Genomic DNA, 22,379 nt, shown 5'->3' with positions numbered 1-22,379 from the left:
TATCCTGTTTTCGAATTCAAATAAAATCTACATATTATCAAATACTTATATTTTATCTTTAACAAAATGCGGAAATTTTGAAAATCTGTCTTTTCTGTCCACGGTTTATGTTTTCGTGAAATTGCCCTGCTTATTATGTAGAACATTTCATCGCATGTTGCGTATATTTGTAAGTGTAATCAAACCGTTATATCTAGGCTACATCGCAGAAGTACCTCAAAATGCTATTCTGTTGTGTACAACCTATATGTTCGGTTGTGTACGAACTACATGTTTAGAGTTATTAACCTTTTTTTAGTAGAGCTATGAACTTTTTGTAACCTAATATTCCTATGTCATAAATCGATGAGCCTTTTTTCAAAGGTAACGAAAAAAAGTTTGATGTAATTTTTAAAAAGATATTTATGAAATGTAAAAAGAAAGAGAAAATAAGTTCAAATTGATTTTTCCTTCACAAACATAATAATTGCATATTGTATACTAAATTACGCTAAATACTCTGCAATCTTGAAGTTACATTGCACTAACTCTTCATAAATTATATAAGAATTCTACTTAGGTAGAGAAATTTTGGAGCAGTGGTTTGGATTTGACCTTTTCAAAAACTAAATCAAATTAATGTCTTTGTTATTAATCTGATTATGACCCAGGATCTAGAGGTTACAAAAATAATCATAACTGCAATGTGCAATAAACTTGTGTTGATATTTCATCATTTAATACTTAATAGAGAAAATTTCAGCAGTTAAATTTTATTTTTTCTTCTTAAAAGAATACTTACTTTTGCATTTTTGATGTCTAATTAGCCTAAAACTGACTTTGGTTTTTTGAAATAAAAATACATACCAAATAATATTGCCATTTATCATTATTATTATGATAATTGTTTTTTAGCTATTCTACCAGCTTCAAGTTCTACTGAAATTGTTTGTATTTTTATTAATTTAAAGTTAAATGTTAACAAGTGAAATTGATGAAAAAGAAAATGACTGAATCATTATTTGCACGATCTTTTAAAATTTTTACAGTGGTATGTGCATACTGGTAAGAGTATATAATTAACAACTGTTACATATATGTGTTTGTGAGTGTGAGTATATGATTTAGTGCTAAAAAGGCTAATTTCCAAAGTCTTGATTTGCAGCTACAGCTATTTACAGATTTGTTCCACTTTTCACAACTGAATTGCACAGTAAATTGAAAATAATCTTTTTTTTTTTGTGCTTTTGTGTGTTTTAACTTTATGTACATTAAGATTACATTTTTTACTTTTTTTTTTTTTTTTTTAACTCTAAATGTAGAGAAACAATTGTTGCACATTTTTACAAGTTTGAAAACTTTTAAAACTTGAATATGAATAATTGAATTAAATAGTCTGCACTTTTTTAATTAAAATCTTTCAAATTAAAAATGGAACAGACTACTGCAAAATGATTAACACTAGCATTCTAGAATAATGCCAATGTCTTGGTCAAAAATAAGCATAAAATTTCATTTTCTCCACAGTCATTTAAAAAAAAAATCTCACAAGGGTATATTCTATGGTAATATAGGAATTTGATAGGGTGTTGTAATAATGACCACACATTACTGTAACTTAAAGAGTAATAACTTAATTACCATGGAATTAAAACTTTTTTGTGCAAAATTTTTCAAAATATTGGTATTCTAAAAATAGAGCTAAAAGTGAAAAACAGATAAAACTTTTAGATTAAGTACTGCAGAATTATTTTGGATTACATCAAGCAATACCTTAAAATTATTATTTTGTTACTATTTTTGGCCTGTTTAATAAATAGCAAGCAGTTATTTTTAAATTAGGTTTCCAGTTGCTAATCACATGTGAGATATTCTTCAATTTTTTTTTCTTTTAGGGTTGTGTCAATATCATTAGTTTTTCTAAACAAATATTTGCTTAGCAGTGATGACTTAAAGGTAAACTTATGATAAATAGTTTTTTAAAAGCTTTCGTAGAGAAGAAGAATTGTGATGTATATACATTAGGATAGTGGAAAAAAATCATATTAATAAACCATATATCATGTACATATAATGAATAATAATATGTAATAAATCATATTATAAATTTTGCAAGATTTCATCTGATTCTTTTCAGTATTAAAACATTTGTGCAAAGTTATAGGTAAGAATAATAAATTTAAGGAGGTCTCTTATTGAGGTTAAAAACCTTAAAAAAACCTCTTTTTTTAAATTAGTTTATTCAATCAAAGTTTTCATATTTGATAAACAATTTAAAGTATCTGCATGAGAAGAGAAAATTTTGAAAGAATATTGTTAGTTTTTTGTAAAAACTTACATCAAATATAGGTTTTCAGCTACTATTGTTGCATTTTCCCCTAAAAATTATCTTTGTCTTTTGAAAAACCTTGAGAAATACAAAACTTCTAATGAAAAGTTAGCAAATTTAAATTTGCTGAAGTTTAAAAATAAGTGTTAAAAGCTATTAGAGGAAATAATTGCCTTGTCTTTCTTTATTAATGAAGTTAATCATGAGATGAAAAAAAGATGATACAACCCCTCACAAGACCATTAGATTCAAAACCACCTAAAAAAACAGATCTTTTTTCTAAGGGTCTGCGTATCGTTATGATTTTGAAATGATAACAATATCAAACGATATGAGTTTGTCTAAGAAACGATAACTTATCGTTTGAAACGATTATATCATGTTTTATTTATCGGTTTATCAGAATACATAAAAATAATGAGAGATACCGATATTTATTGGTATAATAACGATATTTTTTACAATATTTTAATTTTTTTTTTTTTAAAAGCCAAATTTTAGTTCAAATATATTATAAATCTTCAAGTCTAGTCAAGATGTCGTTTTGCCTATCTTTACCGGTTTTACAAGTTAATCCTTCCCAATTGTATATATTATCTAGATGTTTAACTTCACAAAAATTCTGTAAAGAAAAAGTGAAGCAACACTGTTCTCCAAATTGACCCCCAGGTTGAAACTCTCCCCACTCCTGATTTTTTTACATTTAATCAATCATATGCATTAGTAAACACAATATATGTTGTCAGAAAAATCTAAACTAAGTGCTAAATATGTATACTTCCAAAATTAAAACGCATAATTTTTGGCTTTTTTTCTTCCAAAGCTTTAACAAAGTCAGCCATTATGGTAGACAAAATAACCCATTAATATTTATTTATTGTAGAAATCATCAGCACTTAATAAAGAAGCAAAAATAAAATTTTGATGGATTTTAATGGATGAAATTTACTGTGAAAATAATTAACAAGATAAATGTTAAATCTAATCTCAATGGAACTTAATGTTAAGATTTGAATAGACTTTGTGACACACAAATCATTTGTAAGTTAGTGTCTAGGAAAAAGTTTAATGAAAAATTATTTTATCTTTTACACCAGAAGTTAACAAGTGTCATATAAAAAGGCCAGCCCAAAAATAGATGAATAAAGAAGATATTAGATTTTACAGAATTTATATTAATGAGACTTTCCAGCTGTTTTTTTAACTCTAAAAGACTGCAAAGAGTACTTTCTAAACAACCCAACAGTCCAATTATTAAGTTCTGCAAAATATTGAATTCGAAAAATCAATTAAAGAATACTATCCAACTTAAACTCTGAAATCAAAAGCATACTCACCCTCAACCAATTGAAATGTACTTAAAATATTATAGATTAGTTTAAGAGAATTAATGAAAAGCATCTTAGTTTTTCACATAAATTTCTTATTTTTTATATCAACAACTTCTTGCTATTGATTAACAAAAACCCTCTATCAGCAATAATCATCTTTATTTCATTTCTTAAGCTGTAATAGTTTTAAAAACTTGGTACTTCATCAGTTTGATATAAATTGTTGAATTTAATATAAAAATAGCATTCTGATTTATGCGTAACTAAAAGTTTTTAAACTAAAGTGCAGGTACTTACTTTTTATCTCAATTTGTAGTACAACTGGAAAGAAAATTTCAAAAGCCTTGATTTTAATTGAAAATATGATTGTTTTGAAGAAATAAAACTATGTGAAGTAAGAAAATAAAAGATGTTAAATATGTCTTCATCATTATGAAAGTATCTGAATTTGAAACAAGACAATTTTATAATGCAACCAGAAGAAAATTTCGAAAATGGCAGATCCAGAATTTGACCAAAAAAATGAAACTGAAAAACTGATTTCTGCAGCAGTAATTTCAGCCTTGCCATCCTTTAAATTTTACTTCAGTTTTTTTAATTTTTTAAACACCGCTACCTGATATTGTTTTTTGCTGATGATGAAACTGATTCAGCAAGCAGTTTCCATCTTTTCAATGGGTGAATTATTTTTTCACTTGAAACTTGCATCTGTTACAACACTTCTCCTTTATTTTCCAGTAGACATCAATTGGCTATTAAGTTTTCTAACAATAAAATATTAATTTAGGCCATCATATTTTCCCATTCTGAAACATTCACCATAAGTCTTCAGCACTTTTTTAAGCTTTGATCTTATTACTTGATCTAACACATGTGAGAAACTAAGTTTACTTAAAACATGATTTTTAACTTCTTTGATTATCTTTTGAATTTCTTCTTTTGACTTCCTCCCAAGAAACTGATGCTATCATATAACTCAAATTTGGAATGGAATTATGCATTTTTCTTCTAGGGATAATTCTTCTGAAGGCACACTTCCCCTTCTTCTATGTGACTGCTGATAACTCATTAGATTAATGATCCAGATATCCTTGTTCTTTTGTATAGCTTATCTTGTGCAACATCTGTTTCTTCTGAAAACATATAAACAAATGTAAACTATAGTAGTATAACTGTAGTGTAGAGTTGAACGCTTTTTTTTAAATCTAATATGTACACTTAAAGAGTTTTCAAAAACTCCTGAAAAATTTGAGAAGTTCTTTTTCAATTTTTTTATAAAAATGTTTATCCATTTAGACAAAATGATATAACCCTAATATATATATATTATTATTCTTTTTATTTTCAGCTTGATGCTCCAATGTTCATTACATGGTACCAGTGCATTGTTTCTGTGTTTGTTCTATTCTTACTCAGTTTTTTAGGCGACAAATACCCTCAAATTGATACATTTCCTGCGTTTCAACTTCATTTGAAAGTGGTAAAACAGGTATAAATGCTCAAACACTGTTCTGACATATTTCTTTGAAAATCACTTTCTTTTTTAAGTTAAAACTTCTCTTTACCTTTTATTTAGATATTACCACTCTCGATTGTATTTGTTGGAATGATCACATTCAATAACCTCTGCTTAAAGTATCTTGATGTTGCATTTTACAACGTAGCAAGAGCTTTAACCACATTTTTTAATGTTGTGAGTTAATACTATTTTGAAAATTTAATTCAATGTCAAGTATTTGAAATTAAAAATGTCATTGGGTGCATTTAAATGCAATATAAATATCTAAATTTTATGAACAAAACTAATTTTAATGTAAACAGTAGGGAACAATGAAACTCTATATTCACTTTGACAGTGAAGTACATACAGTTGATAATAGAGTAATTGTCTTTTAATAACCTTTAGTATCATTATTATCATGTCTTTAAATATCTTTGAGTATCAATTAATTTGTAAGAGTTGTATTAATTGTTGGAAAAAAGGCTTTGGCAAATGAAATCATATTTGCTTAATGCTCAGCTTTTTTTTTTTTAATTTTCAAGCCAGGTCAACTTTTTTTAGCCAATTTTTGACAGGTCAACCATTTTCAAATGGGTTTTTATTTGGCTATCAGCTATATGATTTACTTGGTTTATTTTGATAACTATTTAATGCCGAAATACCTTGTTTATATTTTTAATTACACCTGTTAATAAGTAAGAAGAACTTCAATCAAACCAAAAAACATAATTTTCGAACTCAAAAATTAGTCACCTCACACATTTGTATAAATTCTTTAATTCATCATAATATCTTTGCATCACAATTAAAAACAGTGAATGAAAAACATGTAAATAATGTTAAAAGGTTTTCAAAAGCTATTCTAAAAAAAAAACTTTACACAGACCTTTTTAGAAAATCTTTTTAAATAAATGTTAAATTGACATCCCAAAGTTTGTCTATTAAAGAATCCAAATGTTATCGACAAATATTAAAACATGAAAAGTTTGTCCTGCTCAAAATATGAAATCAACTTTACAAATGAAAATAATGGAAAATCTAAAAGGGGTTAGGGAATAACTGCAATTGATATGAGTGGTTAAATACTTCAATAAATAAAGCAGTAAACTGTATATAGCAAAATGAACTTTGTTTACAAACTCAAAACATTGTTTTTATCATTTCATATTTTCCAGGGAATTTTAAAAACTGTTAGGAGACTTAACCATCTGATTTTTTTTTTTTAGGTTTTTTCCTACTTTATTCTTGGTGAGAAAACATCCATGCGTGCGATTGGTTGCTGTATGCTGATTATATTTGGTTTCTTACTTGGGATTAAAGAAGAAGGAAGCCTTAACAATCTTTCTTATAAAGGTGTACTTTTTGGTGTGTTAGGGTCACTCTGTGTATGCTTGAATGCAATATACACAAAAAGAAGTATGCCCTTTGTAGATGGAAATATTTGGCGATTACAAGTCTATAATAATTTTAATGCTACGTTCTTGTTCATCCCATTAATATTGTTTAATCAAGAACATGTAATGGTGCTCAATTTTAGTCATATTTTTAATGGTTATTTTTGGGTGATGATGACATTATCTGGAGTTTTTGGTATTGCTATTGGTTATGTAACAGGGCTGCAAATAAAAGTCACATCACCTTTAACACATAACATTAGTGGTACAGCAAAAGCATGTTTCCAAACTGTAATTGCTGTAGTTGCATATTCTACGTTTAAGAGTGTATTGTGGTGGGGCTGTAATTTCATGGTTTTGGGTGGTTCTGGTTTGTATACCTATGTTAAGCATAATGATATGAAGGCAGAAGTTGTTAAAACAAACGAAAAAAAGCAAGTGGATACGTAGTTTCTGTTGCTTTTAAAACTTAAAATTCTTTTGGTTATTTAGTTAAGGTGTTTATTTAATTGATTTTCCATTTATATTATCTTGTACTAATAGTAAATATTTTTTCAGCATTTTGTTGTAATATTTATTTTTTGCTTCACTGCTTTACTTCACACAATTTGTAATTTAATACCATATTTCTGAAAAAAATACATGAAACTTATATTTGAAGGTTTTAATTTGAGTTTTGAGTTTAGATAAAAAGTTATTTAGATTTAGAAGAGTTGCTATAAAAAAAAAAAAACATTTAGTAAACAAAAGAATTTTATAACAATCAGTTGGAAAAAAAAAACTTTTTAGACTTTCTTTAATATTCTCATGAACATTTTGTATTTTGTAATAAAGAAAAAACTTTTGCCTTTATAAGTTTTGAAATTTTTCACATTTAAAAAGCAAAATTATTTTCATTTCTTTTAAAAAGATAACTTTTAAATTGTGTTCAATCACTTCAATCACTTTATTTAACTAAATTTATATGGTTATAGTTACTTAAATATTAGTTTTTATGAATTGATTTTCTTTGTTAAAAAAACTTTAGTAAAAACTGTTTTTAAAATTTTTTCTTATGCAGTTGATGTTGTGAAATGAAATTGAAAAAAATTTTTTTCAATCATTTTGATGTTGTTGTATATCACTATCCTAATGAATCATTTTGATGTTGTTGTATATCACTATCCTAATATATTACATTTTATTGAATAACTAATAAGTTAAGTTTTATTTATTCCTCTAATCTTATTTAAAATTTTTTGTTTGATTGTCTGTTTACATGATTATATTTACTATTACATTTTTTTTAGTTAACTTTAATTATCTGCTTTTACTTATTTTTTAAATTTGAATTTGATAGCAAAAATGAAAAGGAAAGTAAAGGTATTTTGTTTATTCTCTTTGAGATATTTTATTGAACTGAGATTTTGTCAAGATTGTGTTTAGTGTCAATCCTCCAATCTCTGAAAACCTTAGAATTCAGGTCAGCATTTTGAAATTGCAAACTAATCTCAAACTACTTAAAACCATTTAAAATAAAAAGAAAGTTTTGAATTTAAAATTTGTTATTTATTTACAGGACAAAGCTTAAATAGAAAAATGTTGATGTAGCTCTATCTTTTTTTTTTTTTTTTTTGGAATTTTTGTTAAATAGTTTAGATCTAATACAAGAGAAGTGAAGACCTAATACAAGAGAAGTGAAGAATGGTCAACATTAAACATTTAAAACATTAAAACATCAAATATTAAAAATGAAACAATCTTAAAGGTACCTAACTTATCACAAAATACTAATTTACCACATAACCTTATTATCACTAAAGAAAGACAAATTTGTTAATTTTAGTGTTGAAATTATTTTAATGTCTAAAATCCGTTCTCATCTTTTTGGACACTTATTGTGATCACACTTAATAGTGGATGACACCTCTGGGTGGCTATGAGAACTTTTGAAATGGGTAGGGGTTGTATATCTAATCTAGAGGTCATTTTTAATAATATCTATCTTATACATCATAAAAAGTTTTATCTACATGCAACAAAATTATTTAGATTTGCTAACAATATTATATGCTCTTACTGTTACTACCTTAGACAGTATGAACCTGATTACAAATTTATGCATAGTTGTTTAAAACATTTGGAAAGTTAAAATTCTGCTTTATAATGATGGAAAGTTCTTCAGAATATCTATGCACCACTCATTAATTTTTGTATCATTAAATCCTATATGTAACATTCCTTTGGATGGCAGTTACAATGAATTTTGAGTTTTGATGTTTAGCACAAGTTTGTTTGTATTTAGACCAAAAATGTAGAACAAGCTTTCTCAACAGTGAGGTATCTAATTTTAAGTTCTATGAAACGTTTTTGAAGTTAGCATAGAAGTTGTAGTGGAGAACCACCTTTAACACTGACATAATCTTTCTTACCATTCTTTATTTGAGAAAAAAGTTGTAATCTTAGAAGAAATCTTGAACAAAAGCTATAAAAAAAATCAGGTGTTTTTCCAATTATTTTATCTTATCAAGTATTGTAAAATACCCTATTTCAATTTTAAGTTTCCAGGTGCATTGTATAAGGTGCAAATACTTTGAAATATTCTGTAGCACCTTTTTGAGACAAGATTTTTGCGTAGATTAGTATTTGAATTTTACTTTTGTATTTTTTGTCACTACTTGTTGTTGTGCAGTTGTGAAGTTTTGATGGTAAGATGCCAATCGCTGATCAAGAAATTTTCTGTTTTTTTAGAAGATTCACCTTTGATAAATATTAAATCATTAACAAATTTAACCACCCTTTGAGTAACAGTAGCTTTATTTTGATAGAAATTAAAGAGTGAAAAAACTTCCATTAGTTTTCAGTATCTTTGAGCTTAATGTCTCATGCTGTATAAAGTGTTATAGATGTTTGACCTAAAAGAATACTCAAAGTATTGAATGAAAGATTTTTCTCTCTTACCTGAAGTTTACCTGAATTCTAAGTTAAATTATTATGTAATATGAAAACAGCCATTCTACAATTTACTTTTTTCAGGTTATCTAAATTATTTAAAGACTTCTAAAAAAAAAAGTTGGGCTACATTGACATTTTTCTACGTAAATTCAGTAAATAGAAACATGGGTGTCTGTTTGTTTTGAAATGTTTTAAGTAGTTTTATTGGGATCCTTGTCCCAAAATCTATAATGGTACAAATTTTAGGTTTCCTATTGCACACTGATTAGCAACCAGAGACAAAGTTACTGAAAATGATGGAATTTTTCACAAGAAAATGAAAAATTAAAAGTATTCCTATCTTTTTGACCATTTAGAGTTTTAGAGACTGAAATTTTTGGGGATCTTATTTGGAATCTTTCAGTGGTAAAAAAAATCAGAAAAATCTGAGACTTTGGGTCCCATCCCCTGGATGATTTTAAATGGAATTACCTTTACTATGAATAAATTTTTTTTTCTGTATTTGTGTTTTTTTTTGTTGTTTTTTTGTTGTTTTTTTTGTTTTTAGGGTCAAATATCAAACCTTTCAAAGAAATCAGAAATAAATAATCTGAGTTAGTTTTGTATTTGTATTAAATAATTTGAAATTGTTTAAAAGCATTTTGCAAGGGCCTGGTAATAAGTTTAGATACAAGTTGTTTTGTTGAGATTAGCAAAAAAATTTTGAAATATAATTTATAAGTTTTTTGAAATATCGATAATAAAACTTATTTGTTATAAATATTTGTTGTAAATATTTTGATAGCAGCCAAAATATTTTGCTTTAATGTTTAAAAAGTTGCTACGTATGAAATATCTGTAAAGTATTTGTTTTTACAACAATAACAAAAATCTTATCTATTAGCAAAGTTTCAACTTCTATCAAGTTCATCTGTTTTTATTTCAGTTTAGCAATTTTTTTACTTTATATTATTTTTCTCATAAAATGAGAACTAAGTATCTTTTGCATTTTAGTTGAGAGAACAACATTTTTTATTTTCTTTTTTCTAGGCTGTAAGTCTTTTTCTTTTTCAAACGAAGAAAATCTTGGGGAACCCAAAGGTCTTCTTGGTCATGTAAATATCGTCTTGTATCATCTTTGTGTTATTTGTTTTTTAAATACAGATAAAAATGATTTTAAAGTAAATCATATCCAAGTTATGCATGATTTGTGCTAACATTTGTATTTTCAGCATTGTTTGCTAAGGAATTTGAAAATGAATTACAAGTTGTCATCATAGTTGTTACTTTTTTTTGAATCTAAAAATTTTTGAATCTGAAAATCAACTGTAAACTGTTAATCTCAAATCTCAAAATTTGTTGATTCAAAATCTTATAAAAAAAACTTTCAAATCAATGTTCAAAATAAAAAGAATGTTCATTTTCAATAGTGTTTTATAGATTAATAAAACAAGTGCACATGAAGTTTTATTCAAACTTTTTATAAGCAGCAAGCAAGTATGTCACTTTCATTAAAAGTGTGGTGTACTATGTAAAAAATGATGTAAAAAAAAAGTGTGGTAGTACTATATAAAAAACGTGTGAAATGCTAATATTAAAACTATCCAAAGAAATACAGTAGGCTTAGAAACTTTTAATTTGAAAGTTTGCGTAGAAATGATTACTGGCCTTGTTTGTTGTACAACTGATATAGTAAGTGTCATGGTAAAATTCTGAAGATTGATGCCCAGTGTTCACCAATGATGTTTTGCACATGGTGCTCACTTTGTGTGTTATCCTTTAAAAAAGGTAAAAAAAAATGTCAGCAGCTGTTGCCACTACATCTAAGTGTTCAAGTAAGCTCAATGAAAGCTAAACTCATGATGAAGATGATGAAGATGAAGATGATAGCAGCAATGAATTGGTAAACAATTTGGTTGTTGAAAAAAAGTTCGAGCAAAAAAGAGCAAGTGTTTGTTTTTTAAGAATTCCCTTAACAAATGATAAACTACAACACTATGTGAAGGAGAAATTCAGAAAAGATATAAAATTAATACATGACAGCAAGAACATGAAATTCTCTAGTAAATATGATTATCAAGTACAGAAAGTTATAATTTACTTCAATTTTGATGCTGAACTTTAGTAAGAAAGAAATTGTTGTTTTGCAAAACTTTGTAATTGGATTAAAACCTAACATATTGGTAGTGCTATGAATTTGTAGTAGAGAAACCACTGCAGCTGAAGCATTTGAACTAGTAATACTTTTACTAAAAGCATTTGGTAAAAAAGAAGATTTTTTAGCTAATGAATTAAAAGAAGCTTTGTTAATGATGGATAACCACCTTAAGATAACTTTGACATTAAAGCTTCTATCTTATGTTTAAAAAGTTTTGTGTCAAAATAAAGAGAAATTTATTAAATAAACTATATTAGATCTTTTGAAATCCTTACAGGTGGTCAGCGTTTCAAAAGACCTCAATACTGAAGTAAAAAGTCATTGTATCAGCAAAAGAAGCATCACAATTATAAGAACTACCATTTACTGAAAAATTAAAAATGAAATTCCAACAAAATAAAAACTGTGATTAAAGTTGTAAATTAAAACCAGAAGATCTTTTAAATAAGAAATAAATGTTTAAAAATGGACTGGGTAGAGGAGTGCTACTAGATCTGGTATTTAAGTATCAACATCAGTAGAAGCAGAACATGTTTCCGGCATAAGTAATAATTTTATTACAAAGTTGTGGTTTAAATGACAAAATGCTATTTTATTTATGGTTTTTAAAGACACTTTTTAAAATCATCTATGTAATTATCTTGTGTTTAAAAAATAGGCTGGTTTTAATTTTGATTTCAAAATCTCACATTTTAGTCTCTCAACTGTATTTATCTCAAAGTTGTAATAATCATTGAAAATTGCAACTACTAATTAATACTTACAAAAAATTAATATTCAACTAAATATAAAATATTTTGAATAAAATTTGTTAAAATATTTCAATTAAAAAAATAGGCTTGCTTATCAAATGACCATAAACAGACCCAAGTTTATTAGAAAAGGCTGCTTGGTACAGTTGCTATTAAAAATAACATATGGCATTGGTAAATAGACAAAAAAAACTGCTGTTGAACTTAAGTGTATTAAAATATCTTTTAAAAATGAAGTCCATACCTTAAAAACTTTTTCACAATTCAGACAAAATGTCTCTATGTAACAAATGTCTCTGTAGTTCTCTGTGAAAGCACTTAAAGACAATTCTACAATTTGTCTTTAAGTGCTTTCACACAACCTTAAACAAAATTTTATTTGTTTTGTAATGCTGTATTGAAAGAGTATTGCATTTTAACTACTTTTGACATTTTAATAATTTTTGTCTGCAGAGTGATAGTGAAGATGAAATTGTTGGATTCTCTTCTGATAGTGAGATTGAAAGGTAGCAAATCATTTTATAAACATGTTTAAATATATACTTAAATATGTTTAAATATATACTTAAATATGTTTTATTAGAGAACTTTAATTTATCTTTTGATTTTTCAGAATAAGATAACTGAAACCAAAAAACCAGTTTTACTGGTTGGTTCCTAATTTACTGGTTCCTAATTCATGTTTTATTAGATATTTAGATAAAAGGATACTGATAAACAAAATCAGGCTTGAACAAAATACCATTGTTTTATTATACCATATAAAAACAACTGTCTCAACAAAAACAAACAAGAATGACAATCAAGTTGATGACAGGCAAAATTGATAGTTAATGAGGCTTAAAAAATATCTCATTATTTATCTTACCAAAATCTTAAATTTAAACTCTTAAATTTTTATTACCACAATTTATCTTAAATTTTATGTAAATAAAATTTATGATTTTTAATTTCTAATTTTTTTTTTTTTTGAAGTTCATCAAAAGGAAAAGCAAATAAAATTGAGGTATTATTTTTGTTATTATCAACATGTTATTATTTATGTGTCATAATTTATATGTTATTATCTATGTATTATTATTTGTCACTATTATTCTATTATTATTGTGTTTATTATTGCATTATTAACAATATGTTAATTGTTTTATTACTATTAATGTGTTATTATTTATATGTTAATATTTTTGTGTTATTGTTCATATGTTTTAGATTTCAATTTCTTAGATTTATGATTTATGTTAAATTTTTGATAAAAAGTTTTTTCTTGTTTTGTATTTGTTTACTTTTTATTGTTACTTTTCTCTGTAGTTTTTTGTTGTCAACAGTTTATTGTTTTCTTCTTTAACAATTTATCTGCCACTTTTATTAAATATTTTTCTTTGTTAGTTTTAAATCTCAAAAACTAGATCAATAAAAATATCATATTTTTATGTTTAAAAAAATAGGAGTTAGTTTTCATGTTATCCTGTAAATTGTTTTAAAAACATACAAACTGATCACAATATTGATGCAATTTTGTGTTGCTACTTTTTTGAAAGTTTATTTACAAAAATATATAGGATTTTTTTTGCCTCTAGAAAGTTCTGTCATATAATCAGCAATGCTATGATTCAGATTTTAACAAAATTATTTGGTCAGAAGACAGTAGTAGTGAATCTGAAGTTAGTGGTGAGTATTATTTCGATTTTAATTTGATTTATTGAGGAAACATTCTTACAAGAGAATACTTTTTCAATAAATCAACTTAAACAGTACGTACATTTAAACACATTTAATGAGAATATAAATTTCTTTTTAATGAAGTTTACCTTTTCGTTCAGTTTTTCAGTTTTTCTTTGTATTTGTATGTTGCATGTTTTGTAGAGCTTTTCAATAACAGTTAGGAAAACATAATCATTTTCATTTTAAAATACACAAAATATAATTGATACAGATACATATGGTTAAAGATTTAAAGAGTTTTTTTTTTCTTGGTCCAAACACAATACCTCATAGGGATGTGTCCTTACCAGGTATTGTGTTTTGACCAGGAAAAAATAAAATACCCTTTAAATCTTTAACCAGATGTATCTGTATCTATTATACTGCATCTGTATCAAATATATATCATATCACATATTTTTACTTTAGCAGCAAGTTTATACCCAATATGTAATGTAAGTTAAGATAAATTTAATTTTATATTGTTATTCATATAAGTGATCCAGTGCAGTCATCATTAAAGTTGCTTTTGCATTTCATTATAAATTATTCATTTTTTTAGAAAACCAAACAACCAGAACTACATCTTTCTGCTGTGAAAAATACGGGTAAAAATTTTAAAGCAAAAATTTATTCATTGATATTTTTGAGTTTTTAACATTTTCTTTTTTTTTTTTTTTTAGAATTAAAGAGAAATATTGATCAATTAAATTCAACAATAGAAAGTGATATTTCTATTGATGAATTCAATGAAGTGATTTCAACCGAGGAACCAGATAAAACTGAAGTAGAGAATTTCAAAGAGTCAAAGGAAATTATCAAACCTCTATTGTCGGTATTTTTATTTCTTTTTATATTTTGTTTTTTAAAATTAAAGCTTCTTTTTTATTTTACAGTATTTTTGTTTTTAGCCCATAGCTGGACACAGTTCAGATGATAAATTATGGAATGCAGTTAAGCAACCTTTGCATGTGTGTTCAAATGAATTTAAGGTATCCTTACCAATTTTTTACTTACTTGCCTGATAAAACTTCCTGTTTTGCATTTCCTTTGATACTTTCATATTTTACTTAACTAACAATCATGGATTATAAATAACTTTTTTCTTGTCTGTGAAATGTAAAGTCATGTAAAACATCTGTATGTAAAACAATCTAAAATGTCATACAATTTTTAACCATAAATTATCCTTTTGATAATGAAGTAATTTTGTTTCCCTATTGTTTTTTATCTATCCCCATCACTTTTACCACTCACCCACATATGCTGCCCTTCACTTTTTTTCCATATAAATTGTATCTAACATTTAAAATTCTACAAGTTTAACTGATTAACTACTCAATATTTTACTGAAGGTTGACAAACAATTTTTTTTTTTCTTGAATTGTTAGTAGTTAGTAGTGCTTACTTTTAGTCTTCGGAAGAATTGATAGAGGATCTGACACCTTCACAGTCTACAAAGAGTATTGATCCTATTTCCAATGAGGCATATCAACAAATTTGTGGCATGGATGAATCTATGAATGAACCTGTGTCTGTCAAAAAAAAGAAAAAAGTTATCAAGTAACATTTCATCCATTTTTATTTTTATTTTTTAAGAGCATTTGTTTTTTTACATAATAAAATTTATCAATATGTAGAAAAGTCAACTGCTGTCTTTACTTTTGACTGTCCGTTAAGATATAATTTGTTGTTTTTCTTAACAGAGGAGGCTTAGTAGAACGATTGCAAAAGTTGGTATCAAGAGAAAAGTCTGATCTGGCTTTTTGGAAACATGATTCTAATAAAAGTATATACTATAACTATTGTAATAATCTGTTTTTATCACATTGTCACACAGTTCTTTTAAATTGCACATAAAAAGGTTTAAAATAATTTTGAATCAATGCCACTCTACAAGTTTCTTGATTTTTGCCTAAAAAAATTAGACAACCTCTTATTTCAGGTATTTTTATTAGTTAAATAGCAATATAGAGCTGATTCAGTAATTATTTCACATTAACAATAAAAAAAAATTCACAAAAGGAAGAACTACTATTATAAATTCTAAATATTGCTGTTAATGCTTCTACTAATTCTTTTTTTTTTTTCAGGGATTGATACAGAGTGTGTACTTTATCTATATGTATCTAGTATCAAATCAGCTTGCTCACTGAAAATAATATTTTGTCAGCTGTTTGACTCAACTGAAGTTTTTTTAATCATGCCAGAAACTACTGCTTGTTATCTCAAGGTTAAGTGTGGTGTAACCATAAAAGTCTCTCCTCCTTGGTAACTGATTTTTTTTAAGCATGTTTCTAAAATACATCAAAGAAGTTATTGTTTCCACTTGGTTTTGTTTACAATTGGAGCCTTCAAATTTGCATTTACAATGATATAAATACAATATGAGTATTATTGGTTTTTTTTTTTGTTAGGAGTAAAATCTTTTGTAAAGACATTGGAAAAGTAGTTTTGTTATGTGCATATCAAATTAATATACTTCCTAGTAATAGCCCAATATCCCAATCAAAGGCTGCCTCAGGTGTTTTACTTTTTCATTTTTTGATATTAAAAGACGTTTTCAGTTACTGCAGCATTCTTATGTTATCACATTAAACAATCAAAATGCTTTTGATTCTAAGCAGTTTATGATGTTTAAAAAAAAAACTTTTTTTAAGGAAATCTGTTTGTTTGTTTTAGATTTAATAGTATTTTCAAATGAACAACAGCTGAACTTTATTTCTTCAAATCAAGTTTGTTAAATTTTCTTGAGTTTTTAGTTTTGCTTGTAACTTTGATTGAACCACTTGTTTTGTAATTGTTTTTTATGGTTTAGATCTTTGAAGATTATGACGGTTCCATTGTTCCTAAAACAATTTTAGCTAGAAATGAAACATACTCTTCTATAACCCAAGCTGTTAAACAAAATGATGATTTTGTATCTTTTACTGCAAGAATTCAGCGTGTTTTTAAAAGGGTGATTCCCAAGATTCAATGCACCAAGTCTGCCTTTGTTCAGCAGTTGTCTCATCAGAAGGAAACAGAGATTTGGTGAATTTTTCTATTTCAAATATGTTTTTGTTTTATTATTTTCAGTCTTTGTTTTTTTGTTTTTTTTTAAACACTACTATTTTGAAAGAAAATTGTTTTGCTATTTTAAATGTTATTATTATTTTGTTTTTTTTTCTTCATAAAAGTTACACGTTATTTGTTCAAGATAAATATGGAATGGTCTCTGAAATTAACTTACCTTCTTCAATAGCAACACAAAATAGTATGTGGTTAGTTAAATGTTTATGATTGTTAATTTCTGTTATTAAATATTTTGCTTTCATGGATCCACTCCAGAAACCAATTATTATGATAATATTAATCAAATAAAGCACTCATGTTTCTTACATGAAAATGAATAATGGTGGTTAAGTTATTTTTAAAATTTCTTCATTTAAGTATTTTGGAGTTAAAACTTGACATTTGTTGAATTAAGTAAACACTTCAAAGATCAACAGGTAATTTCATTTTTGTAGGAAAAAAGCTGTTGTGGATGGAACCAATCACATATGTAAATTTGAAAACTTGATCCGATCAAATATAAAGACTTATAAAAAGTAATATTTTAATTTAATATAAAACATTTGTTGTTTTAAATTTGAAGTTGTTTTTTAGAGGATCTCTTTGTTATTTTGGTTTTAATCTTTTAGAAACTTATCCTTTGTTTCCATGCTAAAACTAATATGCCCTGATTATGGATCTGAGCAGCTAGATAGTTTGTGCAAAAATAAGGTGCATTTTTGTATCAAAAGCTAAGCACTTAGTTTATTTGGTTGCTGTCTAATTTTATAAAAGTTGTCTTTTAGTACCAAAATTTGAATGAAACCAAAACTTGATGATTTTGATTTTGATTTTTTATAATTGTTATTGTAATAAATATTTTTTTGTGCTCTTTGAAAAGTGTGTTTAAATAAAAAGTTAAAATACCTCCTTTTTTTTAGACTAGCAAACATTTGAAGAATAAATTTTTGCCCTTTTTATATATTTTTAAAATAAATGAGCGCACATCAACCTGCCATTTTCTAGATGGCTGTGACTCATTTCGTGAGTATTTTTATTTCATTCTGTTGATTGGAAAAATAAAATCTTTAAAATGAAAAAAAAAAACCTGATTGTGATGATGTATATTTTTTTCAGAAAAAGAATATGTACCCTCCTTAAAAGTTCAATGTCCTTCAACAACAGGGAGGGAATATTTAAGAGGTTCTGTTACATTGAGATTAGTTTCCGTCACAACAAGCTCATTTGATCAGAACATTAAAAAAATATTGAAAGAAGAGTGTCACTTTCATGGTTTTTGTGAAGTAAATTCATGCAATGTTTTACATACTTTACGAAAGCTATCTGTTTGTTTCTGTCCACAAACTCTTGTTGATGCTGTTTCTTTAAAAGATCCAAGTCAAGTTCATGTCTTATCCTTTACAGATGTATTTATAAAAGGTAGTGTTTTTTGCTAACTTAATATTTTACATAGGCTAACAACAAATTGCCCCATGAAGGTTTATAATTGTCGATAAGTAATTTTGATGATTTCGAAAATCCATTTTTAACCGTTATGTATTATTTTTGTGTTATTGAAATCTTCTATATTGGATATAGTGAATACTTAAGAAAATGGTGTCTTAACACTATTGGATATTTAAACACACAAAATATTTTTTGAGATAGGATTGATGGATGAATGGTGTCTAGGAATGCTTGTATGTGTACACAACATTCCTTAGAACATTTCCAATAAGTATTCAAATCTTTTTTCACAAAACTAGGTTTGTACTTTCTGATAATCAATAACTAATATGACTTAGCAAAGAAAAAGTTTTCATGATCCTATTTAGTTAATCTTTATGATGATCTTAGTTGTTCTTTATGTGGTTCATATGCTTTGCTGAAATTGTATAATTTTTATACATTAAGTTAGAAGTTTAAGAAAAAAATGATCTTCTTATATAGTTTATGTAACATGCTTGAAATAAATTTTAAACACGATTTTTAAATTCAGTAGAAATGTTACAATAAAGTTAAAACGAGTCATAGGGCAAGATTGTTTTGTTGGTGTTAGTGTTATATCTATAAATTTTTTAAACTAAATGAGTGTCCATTTTCTCAGAAGTTTTCGTTTACGTTTTTTTGTTTAGATTGCTTAATGACTGCTGACATGTTTACTACGATAAGTCATTCGAGTGAGCTTCAGGTAAAAACAGTGTGTTTCTTCAATTTTGATGTTTTCAGCTTTAGAAATGTGCGGTATTTGATTTCAGGATGGATTTTCTAAAATTCTCGAACCTGTATCCTCATCATTGCAGAGAGGGGATTTATTTTCAGTAAAGGGTGAGAAAATTTACAAAATCCTTTTACTTATAAAACTAGTTTGTTGAAATCTTCATAAGTTTGTTTGTTGTGAACTTCTTTTATTGTATTTTTTTTTTTAGCAACTATAATTGGTTTAACTGAAGACTTTTTATGTGACGTTTGTTTTAAATGCAACGATTTAACAAAGTCAGAAAAAGGGTATTAATTTTTTGCTTCTTTAATTTTTTGCATTGTCACACGTTAATTTTTACAAAAGCAGTTCTAATTCCATACCTTAGGAGGTGGTGTGTGTCGTGTCATTCTTTCACAACAACTCGTTCTAAGATGCAACTGGGTGTGTTTCTATCTATCCCTGAGTTATCTTATTCGCATGTCACATGTGAGGTAATCGTTATCTTTATCAGAAAAATAATTTTAAGAATAAAAAATTTTGTCTTAGAAATTAATTTCCTCCTCACCCCACTCCTTCCTCCTCCTCCCTAATATTTTCAGCCATGAAGTATTAATGTATAATATTAAAATATATCAAAATTAATGTATAATATCAAAATGTATCAAAAGATTTACATTAAAAACGAATAGGTTTAAGATTCGAATAAAATACTCTTCGTCTTTATTTTTTCTTTTTCTATAAATTTTGTTTGGGTGCATTTTTACAGTTGCTTGAAGAAACATCATCAGCCCTGTTATCTATCCTTAGAGACAAAGATAGTGAGGTAAAAGTGTGAAAGGTTTTACTTAATTAATCGTTTTTATTATTAATCATTACTTGCATCAGTCAAAAACAAAGTACCTATTGTTATACATGTCAATTGTATTTTTTAGGGATTTGACCAAAACAGTTTACTAGGAAAGTCTTTCGGACCAAAACTAGTTCAAGTCTTGGATGTTGTTAGAACTGATGTTGACCGTGGTAGTTTGCTTTTGAAGGAAGTTATTCAACTAACAACGTAATTGAATCATGTGTCTCTTATCTTTTTTAAAAGAAATCAAGCTTTTCAAGGCAAATACGTTTCCAGTCTTTACAATCCAGTTTTTCAAAGCAAACACATTTTGTTTACAAAAACACTTAACAGTCTTTTGTTATCTTGAATGGTTTTCTAAGTTATATTTATTAATTTGTAGGCAAACGTGGTGTCTATCATTTTTTTTGAAACGTTAAATCAAAAGAGGTTTTTAAAATATGATTTTATGTGATGTTTAAATAAATATATAATATTTATATCAATGGGGAATAGGAATGTTTAAACAATCTTTCTAACACTAAATTGTGTTTTCGGCTTAATAAAACGATCTGGAAATGTTTCTGATTATTGTATTTAAGTCACTTGTTAACTGCAATAACTAGACGAAACTTCTTATGATATCAATAACAGATTTTGAAGATGAACATACCCAAGACAAACAATATGATTTTATTATAAATAACTACCATAGAATACTACTAATTTGGTAGTCAATGCTCCAACCTTCATCGAATCAATTATAATATTTAAACCCATCCTGTGTTTTTTGTATTGATGAAATTTATTTATTCGAAAAACGACAGTATAAAAAGTTTAAGAATAAAGTTGTTACATTCCGACCGGGTCCTGTTTTAAAAAAAACCGAATAAATAATAAAAATAATTGCAAAAGAAACTTGATGCTTTTATTCGATGAGTACAAAAAGTTCTTTTTAACATGACCGTACCAAGTTAAATTACCGTACCAAGTTAAATTACCGTTGAAAGTTGTTAAAATTTCAAATCTGGATATGCGCACATTCGCAAATGTGTTCTTTGGGAAAAGGCAAAAATTACTAACGAAAGCTTAATCTATTAGCGTGAAAAAAAATTACATCAACTTAGAGAGGACTTGCAAACAAATACTGTATTGAAAAGTTTATAATGAATTTGATGTTGCAGTGCAGGTGTACCTCAATGTGCTAGTGAGAGGCAGGACAATCCAGTGACTTAGCTGGAGTTGATAGATAAAATCGTCTGTTGACAAGTAAAACTCATTAAGTGACGCTGCAGCTAATTTGAGATAATCAATATGTTGTTAATATTTGGGCATCATAGTGTATAAAAGTCAATTTCCTATAAAACTGTACTTAATGAGTTTTACTTGTCAACCGACGACATACTAAAAAAGAGGAATAGGTAATACAGAGGGTGTTAGGAGAAGAAGATTGACGAAAAAAGTGTTCATTTACTACAATAACTTCTTTTGCAGCACATTACATAGATTAGTAGCAATTTTAAATAGGTCTCAAATGTGCGGAATGGATGAAGCAGGTTACAATCGAAGCTCTCAGATACAGTAGGATAGTTTTCCTATAAATAATCTGCTTTCTGACGAAGGATTTGAACAAGAAAACGAGAGAAACGTGCCGAAGCCATTAAAGTTAACTTTGAGAGTGCGATGGTTTTCTCCATCTATCGTCATGGGACAGTAATCCCATGTTTCTGGAAGCAAAAAATGCATCTCGTCAGGTTAGAATTATTTTGTTCTATCTCCGATTTTAAACGTTGGGATGAATTGCTGATTTTACTAAGTAATGATTACTTTTAAAATACATTTTATTTTTAAAATTTTTTTTCTAAATAGTTTCTTTAGATATAAATTATTTGAAGAAAAAGTTATTATTTCTTAAAAAAAGTCATAGTAAAATTTTAAGTAATTTTTACTTATAGAAAAATTCAAAAACTTTCTTTCAACGTTTAAAATGGGAGAGGACAAAATAATTCTAACCTGACGATCTGTAAAAAGTGTAAGGCTGATGTAATACTTTCATGGTCTGATAACAGTTACAAGGGAACAATAAAAACGTTTATTTCGTTGTGGTCAAAAAGACAGAAGGTACCTAGGGTATAAATAAGACACTTTAAAACGAAAACATCTCCTGTAATAACTTAGTTGGATATGAAATGCTTATTAATTTTCAATTTTAACTTCCCTGAACTTGTCAAGTAAAAAGAATTTACACGGCGTGTT

The 22,379-nt window shown here is 26.7% G+C and overlaps 2 protein-coding genes across 11 annotated transcripts; both read left to right on the top strand.

The window, feature by feature from the left end:
* Positions 1-226: 226 nt before the first annotated feature.
* On the top strand, positions 227-7,186 carry LOC145188470 (GDP-fucose transporter 1-like). Of its 2 annotated transcripts, XM_090077574.1 has the most exons (6): positions 227-363; positions 895-1,044; positions 1,875-1,935; positions 4,988-5,128; positions 5,216-5,332; positions 6,367-7,186. In XM_090077574.1, exons 2-6 carry the CDS (start codon positions 974-976, stop codon positions 6,982-6,984), a joined length of 1,008 nt encoding a protein of 335 aa, XP_089933700.1. In that variant the 5' UTR covers positions 227-363; positions 895-973; the 3' UTR covers positions 6,985-7,186. The 2 variants fall into 2 exon arrangements, with proteins under 2 accessions (XP_089933700.1, XP_089933699.1); XM_090077573.1 differs by lacking the exon at positions 227-363 and having other exon boundaries at positions 889-1,044.
* A 613-nt stretch (positions 7,187-7,799) lies between these two features.
* Positions 7,800-20,669, top strand: LOC145188386 (DNA repair-scaffolding protein-like). 9 transcript variants are annotated; one of them, XM_090077571.1, is made up of 28 exons: positions 7,876-7,996; positions 9,715-9,798; positions 10,016-10,061; positions 10,498-10,562; positions 12,811-12,863; positions 13,333-13,363; positions 13,935-14,025; positions 14,488-14,513; positions 14,621-14,666; positions 14,742-14,893; positions 14,970-15,050; positions 15,473-15,621; positions 15,765-15,847; positions 16,152-16,329; positions 16,476-16,582; positions 16,741-16,793; positions 16,877-17,091; positions 17,238-17,321; positions 17,568-17,648; positions 17,742-17,823; positions 18,033-18,135; positions 18,229-18,531; positions 19,227-19,282; positions 19,350-19,419; positions 19,521-19,599; positions 19,680-19,785; positions 20,061-20,117; positions 20,227-20,669. In XM_090077571.1, exons 12-28 carry the CDS (start codon positions 15,566-15,568, stop codon positions 20,353-20,355), a joined length of 1,842 nt encoding a protein of 613 aa, XP_089933697.1. In that variant the 5' UTR covers positions 7,876-7,996; positions 9,715-9,798; positions 10,016-10,061; positions 10,498-10,562; positions 12,811-12,863; positions 13,333-13,363; positions 13,935-14,025; positions 14,488-14,513; positions 14,621-14,666; positions 14,742-14,893; positions 14,970-15,050; positions 15,473-15,565; the 3' UTR covers positions 20,356-20,669. The 9 variants fall into 9 exon arrangements, 5 of the variants coding, with proteins under 5 accessions (XP_089933695.1, XP_089933694.1, XP_089933697.1 ...); XM_090077570.1 differs by having other exon boundaries at positions 7,877-7,896; XR_016449557.1 differs by lacking the exon at positions 9,715-9,798 and having other exon boundaries at positions 7,800-7,896; positions 17,238-17,314.
* Positions 20,670-22,379: the final 1,710 nt, after the last annotated feature.

Source organism: Hydra viridissima, unplaced genomic scaffold (assembly GCF_058129835.1).
Source record: "Hydra viridissima isolate aposymbiotic clone 2 unplaced genomic scaffold, HvirCarnegie_v1 scaffold_2, whole genome shotgun sequence".
Lineage (NCBI taxonomy): Eukaryota > Metazoa > Cnidaria > Hydrozoa > Anthoathecata > Hydridae > Hydra > Hydra viridissima.
The sequence above is the reverse complement of the archived record's forward strand: the minus strand, read 5'-3'. Positions and strand labels throughout refer to the sequence as shown.